The following is a 12,612-nucleotide window of genomic DNA, read 5'->3' as shown; positions in this document are numbered from 1 at the left end:
TAGAGATTTGAAATTAATCGGATTTTAATTTGCATTAGAAAGTATTAGGCGTCAACAAATAATCTATAAATACGTGAATCTAATTTGATTTGATCCAATTCAATAAGCACATTATATATTATGTATGGTGATGAAGATGTTAGTTTGGTATATTAAAAATAGTTAAAAAATTAAATGAGTAAATCAACATTTCAATGGTTCAATTGGTAAATCATTCAGAAGTCAAAGGGTAATAAAGTATTTTTACCTTGTGTCAAAGGTAGTTGGGGTGATTCACGTGATTGTTTAATTTTGCAAACTTAGGATTATCATTATCCAAACAGTGTTGCAATTTACCCTAATAATAATAATTAGATGAAAAATAAGTCTTAAAAAACATAAAAATAATAAAGTTAGGGATTCTTTTTATTAAGCTTTAGGGGGGTCTTATCTCAAATTTTCTTAGAGTTGGGCTTTAATTTATAATTTCTAAGACTAATCAAACCCGGTTGCAAAACTGATGGGCTAAGCCCACTCATGTTGGGCTGGTTAATTTTTATTTATTCTTTCTCTAAGCCGTGAAACAAATTGGTGTGTATTTACCATCGTTCCATCGTCCAAGTTCTATATATTCCTTCGTGCCAACAATCTGCTTCGACACTCCGCGCAGCCTCCGCTATCGCCTTAGGTGACAAGATCTGCTTAGTTACACACACACACATACTTTCTGTCTCGTATATTCTTATCGTAGATTGACAGTAACTTTTTGAGCAATTCCTCAGTGGGTGTTCGAAGTTTTTACAAAGTTGAAGACTTGGCTAAAGGGTTTTTGCTTACACAATGAAACAAAGATGACTGAACTCCAAATTTGCACTTAGGAAGGTAAATATTTTTTTTCCCTTTAAGCAATTTGAAAAAAATTGAATCTTTCCCATATAATAATAATCATAAAGCTTCTTTTCTCTTAATCGTCATTTTCTCCGCTAAATTATTATGTGTGATTATTATTGTACGTTTGCTTGGTTGTTTTCTCCTTATTCGTTTTACCAAATTTATCATGTTGGTGTTCAATTCAATTATTATTGTAATATATACGGCTTGTCCTCACTATGTTGTGTGGTTTGAAATAATCAGTGTAAAGAGAGGAGTTGTTTTCTCCTTATTTGTTTTACCTAATTTATCAGGTTTGTGTTCAATTCAATTTTATTAATTTATACTGACTGTCCTCACTATGTTATGTGGTTTGCAATAATCAGCGTAAAGGGAGGAGTAAACACTCTGAAGACCGGATCTCCGATGATTTTGTGGGCGGGTGCGCGACACCGTTAGGCTACCACACTCACTTCTACGGGTGTGGGAGATGATTTTGTGGGCAGGTGCGAGACATTGTTAGGCTACCACAGTTCTACGGGTGCACAATCCCACATCGCCCAGAAGTTTGTTTATGGTTGCGAGTTTTGATGATTTCCTACACTGTGCTGCAATTTATGAAATCAAATTTGGTGGTGGAGGGGAAATTAAAATTGATGGTTCTCTGGTGAAAGCGTTTAGTTGCTCTGAAGAGGACCATTATTCACTGGTTGATTGTGATATGGTAGGATCGCAAATATGCTTGGCGGCTTCATGTGAGCTGTCCGGAGAGTATATACGCAAAATGATCTCCTTCGAACCCCTCCTTTTCGATACAGTTACCAAACAGCTCGATAAGTTGCCAAAGCCACAAGCAAAAAAACCCTTTCCCAAAGTGATGGCAGTGGGTGGAAGTTTTTATGTGCTTTCTACAGATACCCTGTGTTCTGGCTTCCGCATAAAATCTCCCTCATTTGAACGTTTTGATCCTATTCATCGGAAGTGGGATTCTATCCTACCCGAGTACCGTGTGGAGAAGAAAAGCATGGCTGTCGTAGGTTATGCAGTCATCAATGACATTATTCTCATTTCTGTAGATGCAACTTCTAGTAGCTCAACTGAATTCCATTGTTACAAAATGGGGAGTTCAATGGAGAAGTGGCAGGTCGTTGAAAAGGAAGACAGGGATGTGAGATATTATGCCTTCCTTGGAAAGTCTCTATTTGTTGATGATTTCGTATACACTTTGGTGGAGAATTGTTTATTGATTGCATACCACGTTACATTTTCCACTGGAGATGATGATGATCGTACCATTAAATCTCTTGGTACTCCAGTGAAAATTGTTGATACGGACTCTCCACAGATACCATTTGATCTGTATGGGTTATACACCTCAAGTCTTGTTCATTTGGGAAACAAAATATTTTGTGTTGCGAGGACTGAAATAAAAAGGGTGCCCCCTAATGTTCAACATGTTACCATCATGATCTTGAAAGTTTCTGACAGCATGGATCCTGTAACGGTGAGTGCAGAAGTGAGTGCAGACTTCTACCCCTTGAATACGGAGGGCCTCGGTCAGGCAAATGTACAATCACTTTTTTGGGACTCCCGGTAAGTATTTTCCATTCTTTCTGTTGCTTATCCTTTCATTAGTTTCATGACTTACGGTATGGTGAGTTTTTCAAATTTAACAAAGACATGGCATTTGTTTATTTATTTATAGTTATGGTACAACTCAGTTTATGCGGAAATGTGATTTGGTTTTGATAGTAAGTCCAATTTGGGAAGTAGACTGTAGAAGTAGACGTCAAAAGGATTCTCTAATATGCAATTCAGGGACTTTTTTTAACTACTTTGCGCAAAGTGATGGATGGATGCGGATTCCATGACTGTTCAACTAAGTTTAATTTCTCTCTCTTTCTTCATTTTTCTTTCTTCAGCCTTTTTCCTCATTTTATTTTACTTTCACATTAAAAATATACATCATCCCACATGCACCATACCCTTAATTCTACTTTTTCTTGGCTAACACTTGAAATGAATGTGTGTGTGTGAAAGAGAGACAGAGAGAGGGAGGGAGATGGAGAGAGAGAGTAATTAAATGTTTTTTTCAATCATTTACATCCTATTTTGATTGTATTGACCTTTTGTAACAGACAATTTTGAGAGAAACAATTATGCTTTTGAAACATCTAGATGTTCATTGAAACCCTCCTTAAACTTGAGCAACGATGTAGTACGAGCCCATTGGTCAGGCTATAGTGAACTGAAGCTTGTCCATTTTGACAAGCCAACTTCATCTTAAGTCTACTTTTTATGTGAGAAAACATGATTACTTTACTCAAGGAGGATTGAGCTTAAAGAATAGAGGAACGCGGTTTTAAGGATAAAGGACTTGCGACAAATCAAGCGATTCTCCAATTAATTTAAAATGGTTATATGAGAACTTACAAAGGAAAGGTACTTGAGCCACCAACAATGGAACACAGATTGAAATTCAATATGTTACCATCATCACTGTGAAAATTTCTGATAGCATGGATCCTGTCACGTTGAGTGTTGATATATGTCTGCCCCTTGAATATGGAGGGCCTCTGTCAGGCAAAATATATACTTGACTCCCAGCAAGTATTTTCCATTCTTTCTGTTGATTATCAGTTCCTTATTTTCATGGCTTCTTTATGATATTCTATCAGCTATGGTATGGTGAATTTTTGAATTAAAGACATACAAGTATTACCGGAGATAAAGCATGAGGCAATCGACAATCTATTTTAAAATGATATTGCGAGGCTAAGAGCTAAAGACACCTAGAGCAATTTTATATAAATTATGGTTGTTCTACAGTTATGAGTCATTTAGTAATACCCTGGAAAAAAAGTCAATTTAGTAATAAATATCTTATATGCACTTCCCTTTTTCTATAAATCTATTTCCCTAGTATGTGAGGTGAAGTCCCAATAATATAAGACTTTTCTGCCAATGGCTTGTATAGTTTGTGTTAGATATACTTTAGGATAAAGTGCACTAAACTCCCCTAAACTTTCTTCTCTTTCTCAATAAATTCCCCTGAACTATTCGGAAGACATTTAACCCCCTAAACTATTTTATTTGTTGCAAATGTTAGGTCTGCCGTTAGAAATTTGACAGAAATGAAGGCATGCATATCACGTGAGGGGTCCAAAATTTTAAAAAGACAAAATTGACCCTACAACAGTTAAGGAATAAAATATATATATATATATATATATATATATATATATATATATATATATATATAATGCTATTTTTGATGACTAGTACTGTTCATCGACTTCAAAACCGACTACATGGAATCTGACATGGCTGGACGGGTAATCCCTCCATCTCTTCCTCTTCATTCCATCTCTACTTTCTCTCTCATCCATCTTTGCCCATGGCAGCAGCGGTGTGGAGGAGCTATTGTAGTCATGCCGGTCTTTAAGAAACTTCAATATTAGCAAAGGAGTCGGTGGTGTCGGAGTTGAAGGACATGTCGCTATGGTATGGTGAATTTTTCAACCCCTTATGAAAATGTGACAAAATTTATGCACTTGAATTAAAGACACACAAGTATTACCGGAGATAAAACATTAAGCAATCTACAATCTATTTTAAAATGATATTACGATGCTAAGAGCTAAAGACACAGAGCAATTTTATATAAATTATGGTTGTTCTATCGCTATGAGTCATTTAGTAATACCCTGGAAAAAAAGTCAATTAGTAATAAATATCTTATATGCACTTCCATTTTTCTATAACTCTTATTTCCCTAGTATGTGAGGTGAAGTCCCATGATATAAGACTTTTCTGTCAATGGCTTTGTATAGTTTGTGTTAGATATATTTTATTTTGGAGCTTTAATGATGGATTTTCCATCTAGGAACTCAGAAGTGTTAAGGGTTTTATTTCAGGAGGTTTAAGGATTGGCCCGAGTACTTTGAGGGTCTCAATGCTAACACATATTTGCAGCCAGTGAACACTGATCCACCAAAGCTGGAGTCGGTATCTGAGTGCAGTCAACCTTCTAGAAAAAGAGTTGGCAGCTCAGCCTTTTTTGGAAAATGAACCGATGAAAATGTACAAATCTTACTGTTTTCAATTTTTTCAAAATATTATTTCTGCTGTTGCATTTTACCACATTAGAAATAATGTGGTTTAATTTTGTTTTGGTGTTTTACAATTTCATTAATTTTATTATTCTTTTGTCTTTTCTGGGTGGGACAGACCTAAGTGTCCCAACTCCCAACGGGAATCAAGTTTTGCAACTTCCCCTTGGAAAGTGGCAAGAAATGTCACTCAAGTTAATGCTTTTAGTAACCTTTATTTTCACCTTTCGTGTAATTTTTTTACTTAACATAAAACTCAAACGCTCATAGGTTCTTATGGAAATTTGAATCCTTACAGACCTTACCTTCCATTTTGGGAGAGACACTATCAAAGTTACTACTCTTGGTAGTTTTAGTAAATTCATATTGATTTTCTTTAATCTACCGAACAATGTAGTCTATTGGTATCTTCTAAACCTCCCAAAGTAAGCGTTGAGTGTTGAAGTCCCTACTAGGACAAATGCAAGTGTTTCTTGTCAAGTTTAAAAAATTGTGTACGGAAATCAGGAGCACATCAAACAGTTTTAGCTTGCTCATGAATCGTCTTGGAATTTGGGTGAGGAACGGCACGATTTGATGTGCTTGTTGTTGATCACCGTGGAATTTGATGAAGAACGACACGATTTGATGTGCTTGGTGTTCTTCGCCTTTGGATTTGGATGTAAGGGATGAGAGCTTCTGTATTTCTCTTTGGAATTCTGGATCTCTGAATGCAGAATTTTTGTGTCCTTTGTTGAATTTGAGGAAGAACGGCACGTCTTTGGATGTGCTTGTTATTCTTCGTCTTCAGAGAGAAGAGAATTTTTTGAATTTGGTGAAGAACGGCACGACTTTGGATGTGTTTGGTATTCTTCGCCTTCAGGTTTGCCCTCGGGATTTCTGGCCCTCTGTTTCTAAACCTTCTGGACTTCTGAGTCTCTGGATTTCTGGACTCTGAATTTGTGTGTTTGAATTTCTGGACTTCTGAATTCGTGTCTGAATTTCTGGATTTCTGAATTTCGTAAGTTTCTGGATTTCTGGACTTCTGAATTTCCGAACACAGTTTTTTTACTTATCAAAAAAAATTAAAAATTATTTTTTATCTTTCTTTCTTTCCTTTATATATATATATATATATATATTTTATATTTTATTTTTTACTTTTTCTTGCTTTTAAACTGTTTGAAAAAATATTTAAGAGCTGACTTTCTTTTGACTCTCCAGTTAGAAGGTCACTCTATTTTTTTTCCTTGATACTTATGTCTTAATGGAAATAGTCAATTTATTGGCTTAATCATACCGATTTCCTAAACTTATGTTGGTTGGTCACCTGTTAGGGTTGAACTTTGAAGGAGGCCAATTTTTTTTTTTATTTTTTTTATTTTTATTTTTTTATCCTTGTTGGGGTTTACTGGATGTACATTAAGCATCATCTTAGCTGAAGATTTTTTAAAAAATTTAAGGGTTTAATTCATTTACACCTCCTGTGATTTTTCGATACTTCAAGGCGACCTTCCTACATTTGCAAAAATTCATTCAGACCCCTGTACATTGTCGGCTGACAAAGCCAAATAAATGAGTGGCATGACTAATTTGCCCTTTTTGTCGTTATCCCCAATAAGGTTAACCAAACACCAAACTCCCACCAGAGCTTACCCTATCTCTTGAACTAAACATTCAGTCAAATTGTTCTTTTCCCTAGTCCCAATACCGTATGAGAGCGTACCTAGTTGCCTAGTCACCATATCACCACTACGTCGTGTCTTGTCGCGCGCCGCAGCCACCATCATGCTTAGTTCCGTTCATTACTCGCCGTCCGCCCGATTTTTTGTTCTCCGCCGTTCAGTACTTGCAGTTATGTCCTTGCTTTTCATCGGTGTCCACCATGTTCCTTGCCCATATATTCAGCCACACCGATAATCTGTTCTCACATTCCAAGTGTTGTTCTCTGATTTGTCCGCCCCGCCGCCAAGAATGACGCCTCATAATATTTATTTTCTCTTTTGGCTGAGAACACAGTTCTTCACCACACCACAAAGAGAATTGTGCAGAGAAGGGAGATAGAAAAATAGAGAGAGTAGAGGGGTGGAAGAACTAGGAGAGAGAAATCTTTTGAAACGAATTCACAATCGTCGAATTAGTCTTTGCCACCAACTCCACCGTCGCTGAAATCTTATGCCTGGCAGTAGAGCCATTAGCACCTCCGGCGAGCAAAGTCATAATGAGCAAACCACGCTCGTGCCCATAGAGGATCTGATCTGATCCACTCATCTAAACCAGAGCCATTGAGAATCATTTGTTCCCGGCACTGAAAGGGGTAGAGCATGGGGATTGGGCGCCGTCGTCAGTGAAGAAGATGGATGTATATATATATATATTATATAGTATAACCCTGTTTGGTTACAAGCATAGTGTTATTCCAAATTATGAGTAATTCCATATCCAAATTAAATGTGATATATACAATTTAGCCAAACATGATCATTGGAGGGCAATTTGGGCATTATCGTTTACCTTTTTTATGATGTCAGCAAAAAGTGTCTCTGACCAGCTTTGACCGTTGACCGAGGGGGAGGCTAATGTGTGTCAGAAAAAGTAGGGAGTTTGATTGAATTTTTGCAAATGTGTGGGGTCTTTTTGAAGATTCAACAAAACTGAATTAAACCCAAAATTTAAATATAAATAATGGGGATTGGGGACTAAAACATAATATTAGTTTTTTTTTTTTGGTTCTAAGAAGTGATACATATTTGTTGCAGGCTGAATTGGTGGATGGTTTTTAACAGCGGCTAGGTCTTGAAAAATATTCTACTACATTCAAAGATGAGGAAGTATGTGAGTTTTAAAGTTTAATTTGTGTACTACAATTTTATGAGCTGGTTTTGGATTTGAATCATTGCCTTAAGAAATTCCATCAATGACACATGCTTTTTCTACAGATTGATATGGCCATTCTTGGACACATGGGTGATGAGGATCTCAAGTCTATAGGATTACCAAAGGTAAAACTGAAGACTCAGGCTACCATATGTAGTGTTTCTCTCCTATTTGTAGCTTCTTGCTCATTTTATGTCCCCTTTTGATCGTTAATTATACTGTTTCAGGGTCCAAGAATGAAGATACTTTTGGCATTGGAGTCTGAAGTTTGACATTCAGGAGTTGACTAGGATCTTTTGCTTGTTTGCATGGTCCTCAATGTTTTGGACTAGCATCTGATAACTCAACAGGCGTGAGTTTGCTTGAACTTTGTTCGACTGTTGCTGAAGCCTGGATGCGCGTTAGTGAGATCATTTAACGATAGCGAAGCTTAATTGGTGGGATAACAAGAGAGTCAAAAATTATCTGCACGATTTCGAATCTTTGAACTAAAATATAAGAATAAATATATATAATTGTCTTATTACAAATTTGTTTTATGAATCAACAAGTTTTTCAATAATTATGTAAACTACCATTATTACTAAAAGTTATTAGACAACTCCTAATATATATACTTCAACTAAACATTGTTTCTAAAATTTTCTTAAAAGTCCTTTAGAATGGAAGCGTGTTCACAGAGCTGTGTTCAAATCTGGTTACATCAGCCTTCCCTATCCATCGTCTTTTCAAGTAGTTTGATGCGTTATCTTTCGTGATTAACGATTTTGTAATTCAAAACTGACATTTTTTAGAAGGAATGAAGTGTTATAGGTAATAGTATTTTGTACCTTGATGCTGAAGTGCAAAAAACAATGGGGATCTCAGGAAAAATCTCATGGAGCATTTGTGGAATAAATTTAGTAATGAAAAAGTTTAATGATTATAACGAGTAAAACGTATTTTTCACGAGGAGATGGTATCTCCACAATTATCCTCTAACCCTCCATCCTAAAATGAAATTACAAGAGAATCCCACATCACCCTAAGTTTAGTTATTATATTTTTAATATCATAATTGCCCTCCATATAAATGCATGACTCAATCAAATTCTTTTTTTCCTTTTTGGTGTTTAGTGCTATTGTCTTCCATTTGCTAATGTTGTTTAATGGCTTTCATTTTGGTAGAGAGAGATTTGACAACCAGAATCCAACTCTGATAATGTCCTTTTATAGTTTCATTTGGATAGAGGAAGGAAATGGAGCACCCAATATCAGTTCTTTTTTTTCTTATTGTTTGTTTGTGATAAATAAAATACTATTTTTAAATTTTTTTGTTTCTTATATATATATGTTGACAAATTGTAAAGAGAAAAAAAAATTCAAAAGGCAAAGAAATAAAAATCATACATATTTTTTTGAAAATAAAAATCAAAAATCAAAAAATCAAAATCATAAATTATAAATACTTTTTTTACAATAAAAATAAATTAAGTTACTTTTTATTTTTTGATTAATTTTATTGAAATCTCTTCCGTTTTGACCAAATATCATATTGAAACACCTTTCAAAAATTATTATCGCTTTGGTCCAATTTTATTTTTTCGTCATTGACACTATTAAAAACGTAATAAAAGACAAATCTATCCCTAAACTTTTAATAATTTTTATTCCAAAATATTAACTATCTAAAATGACTATTTTACCCTCATTAATTACTCTCATTGACTAAATGACAAATTTGTCCCTATACTTTTAATAATTTTTATTCCTAAATATCAACAATCTAAAATAACTATTTTACTCTCATTAATTACTCTCATGTACCCACTCCTATCTCTCATGCCTCTTTCTAACACACGCAACCTTACACACATTGTTTCATATGTATAGTTCACAATTATTTTGGGTGTCTAATAAAAATAAATTAAAATAAATTTGGAACTAATAAAAAAGAAAAAACTCATAATTCATTGATATCCTATATAACTAATGTTATCCAAATGAACTCTAAATCTGGAGCAAATAATTCCATAGATTTATTTATTTTTTACATTCATCACTTTTCCGATTGCAAAAATTTCTACGAGACAAGGATTGCTACCAGCATATCGATGTTGGGGAGATTGAGTTATAGCCAGATGCAACATATTTGGAGCCACTGTGTCGTATTGTCAACCGTCGAGATCAAATTCTTCGTAACAAAGTTATCCCTTTAGTTCGTGTTCAGTGGAATCACCACAATGAGACTGAATCTACTTGGGAACGGGAGGATGTCATTCGCTCTTAGTTTCCTGAAATATTGGAAGAAGGTAAGAGCGAATTATGAGGACAAAATTCCTTTTGTTAGGGGGGAAGAATGTAATACCCCTAATTTTAAAAGGATAGTCTCGGTAATTTAATTAACTGTTTTATTGCATTTTTATGTCATTATTTGTTCATTTGTTTAATCGTTTAATTATTTAATTGATTTATGTGCTTATTTGTGTAATTGTTTTGTTTAATTATTTAATTGCTTTATTTGTTTTCATTAATGTGTGCTTATGTGGAAATTCAATTAATTGTTTTGTGGGATTAAATTGTTTTATTTGTTTAACGTAAGTGTTGAATTAAATGTTTTTATTTAGGGTTTTGTACATATGTATTGCCCAAGTATAAACTCTAAAAGGGAGGGGAGGGGGGTGAATAGAGTTTAAGCAAACTAAGGTCAATTTTTAGTTTTAATTAACTAACTAGAACAAAGCTTAACTTCCTTGATAAATATTGAAGAAAGTAATCTGAATTTTAAACTTCAAAAGACAATATTTATCAAACAAAATATGAAGCAATAAATGTAAGAGATAAAGATAGATATTGCAAACATATACTCATCGATTTTGGCGAGGTTCGGAAACTCCTACTCCTTGGCTCAAGACCCCTCTTGAGACTTCCCAATTCACTATGGCTTCTCCTTGCAGGTGGAGAGCAAACCTTTTACAAGAAACTCTTCCTTCCTTCTAAGTGCTAAGAAAAACACATTCTCTTAGTCTTTCTTGGGCCACACCAGCTATTACAAGATTTGAACAAGATTGATGAAGTACAAGATGATCTCTCTTAGATCTAAAGTAAAAGATTTAGCTCACTCTAGAGTATGTATCAATAAATTGAAGCTCAATACTCTTTTATGATATGAAGCGTGTATATGATGATGAAAGGCTTTATGATTGCAAGAATATCTTTCTCAATGAATGCAATGATCTTTTATGAAGTCAATAAGTCATTATATAGACTTTCAGAAGTATCTGATAGGTATTCTAGTTGTTGGACACACACTTCGAGGAAAAATAGCCGTTTGAAATTTGAATTCTCGCAGGTTCAGTTGTCCGAAATAAATCACTCTTGAGGTTCGGTCGACTGAATTGGTTAAAGGTTGGCCATTAGCCTTGGTTCGATAGACCGATGAAAAAGCTTCTTTTGTTTCGGTCGACCGAAACTCCTTCCTCTTTTGTTCTAAAACATTCTGTGAGAATCGGCTCTGCTGATTCACTTGCCTCTTTAGTTTCGGTCGTCTGAAACTCAAGTGATGTTCTTTAATTTGCTAAGTTCGGTAGACCGAAATATAATGGTCCTGAGTTTCGGTAGACCGATATTACCTAGAAATTTTGATCCAAGCTTTTTGATAGAATCGGTAGACCGGTTTAGATTAACCTTCCATTTTGGTCGACCAAAATGGACCAAAATGGAATTTATATTGCAGGAGCATGTTTTGATGATGTTTAAACTTGGTCCAATGATCCTTAAACCTAAATGAGTTTCTATATATGATTATGAAAATGTGAGCTTCAAAATTTGCATACATGCTTTAACAAAGTTTCCTAAAAAACTCACCATCCTACTTAACCTCATTTGATAAGATGTTGATGACTTGTCTTTGAGTCTTGATTCCTTTGTCCTTTTCTTATGCCTTTGTGTTGCTTCTTCATTTTTGCTTTTCTATTGTAATGTCTCGACTTGATGAATACTTTTAATCTGTAATTTGCTCAAGGTAGACATTAGTGCACATAGAACATCATTAATGAATTACGATGATCAAAATCATTAGATTCAAGGTCAACAATCTCCCCCTTTTTGATGATGATAATTCGTTGATATGTTCGTTAAATGAGAATAAATATAATAATAAAAATGTGAACAATTCTCCCCCTATCAATGTGCATGGTTTTAAAAGTGAGGATATACATATAAGAGATTTACAAATCTCCCTATTTCTTTGTGCATTCATCTAAACATTATGAGCAAGACATATTTAAGGCATATATGCATATATATAAAAAAAAAAATCAAGACAATGTATTTGAAAGCATGCAATTCATAAATACCAAAAACATGTATTTCCATTTGATTTCAAGAATTTCAAAGTACAGTTAAGTCAAAGATCACATCAAAACATCTTTACCATTTCACTACCCTATTCACATCTTCACTATATGTTTGACCAAAACCTTAACAATTAACAACCTACAACTTACAATCTCAGTCACAACCTACATTAACATCATTCTCCCCCTTTGTCATGTATCAAAAAGGTAGGGGGGTTGAGAGCATCAGAAATGAAGAAGTGCAGTGATTCGGAGGTCGGCAAGATCGCGCTTCACAAGATCGACTTCATTGGCTACTTCTTCAAGTTGTTCACGCAACTCAAGAATGTGTTCCTTGTTTTTTTTGCCAAGGGCAATTTGCTCTTTAGAAAGAGCAATGTTTTCTAATAACAGCTCATGAAGGGATTGCTTTTTCTGATAGAGGAACAGTAGTGGCTTCTTGTTGCCCTTCATCTTCT

The 12,612-nt window shown here is 34.7% G+C and overlaps 1 protein-coding gene across 4 annotated transcripts; it reads left to right on the top strand.

The window, feature by feature from the left end:
- Positions 1-587: 587 nt before the first annotated feature.
- On the top strand, positions 588-9,138 carry LOC132269094 (uncharacterized). Of its 4 annotated transcripts, XM_059770121.1 has the most exons (6): positions 588-861; positions 1,236-2,442; positions 4,767-4,932; positions 7,700-7,771; positions 7,880-7,942; positions 8,045-9,138. In XM_059770121.1, the coding sequence occupies exons 2-3, from the start codon at positions 1,424-1,426 to the stop codon at positions 4,918-4,920; spliced, it is 1,173 nt and encodes a 390-aa protein (XP_059626104.1). In that variant the 5' UTR covers positions 588-861; positions 1,236-1,423; the 3' UTR covers positions 4,921-4,932; positions 7,700-7,771; positions 7,880-7,942; positions 8,045-9,138. The 4 variants fall into 4 exon arrangements, 2 of the variants coding, with proteins under 2 accessions (XP_059626104.1, XP_059626105.1); XM_059770122.1 differs by lacking the exon at positions 4,767-4,932; XR_009469417.1 differs by lacking the exons at positions 588-861; positions 1,236-2,442 and adding an exon at positions 2,450-4,353.
- Positions 9,139-12,612: the final 3,474 nt, after the last annotated feature.

The sequence above is a fragment of the Cornus florida genome, unplaced genomic scaffold (assembly GCF_030987335.1).
Source record: "Cornus florida cultivar Cherokee Brave unplaced genomic scaffold, ASM3098733v1 CherokeeBrave_3.0.0_Hap2_Chr08, whole genome shotgun sequence".
NCBI classification, from domain to species: domain Eukaryota; kingdom Viridiplantae; phylum Streptophyta; class Magnoliopsida; order Cornales; family Cornaceae; genus Cornus; species Cornus florida.
Note: the sequence above shows the minus strand (reverse complement) of the source record. Positions and strands in the feature narration are given on the sequence as shown.

What these genes read in the sequence shown, in the direction of transcription:
- LOC132269094 (XM_059770121.1), top strand. Translation starts at nt 1,424, where the DNA reads ATGGTTGCGAGTTTTGATGATTTCCTACACTGTGCTGCAATTTATGAA. An exon ending in TCACTTTTTTGGGACTCCCG is followed by an intron (nt 2,443 to 4,766) that starts GTAAGTATTTTC and finishes GTTTTATTTCAG; the next exon opens with GAGGTTTAAGGATTGGCCCG.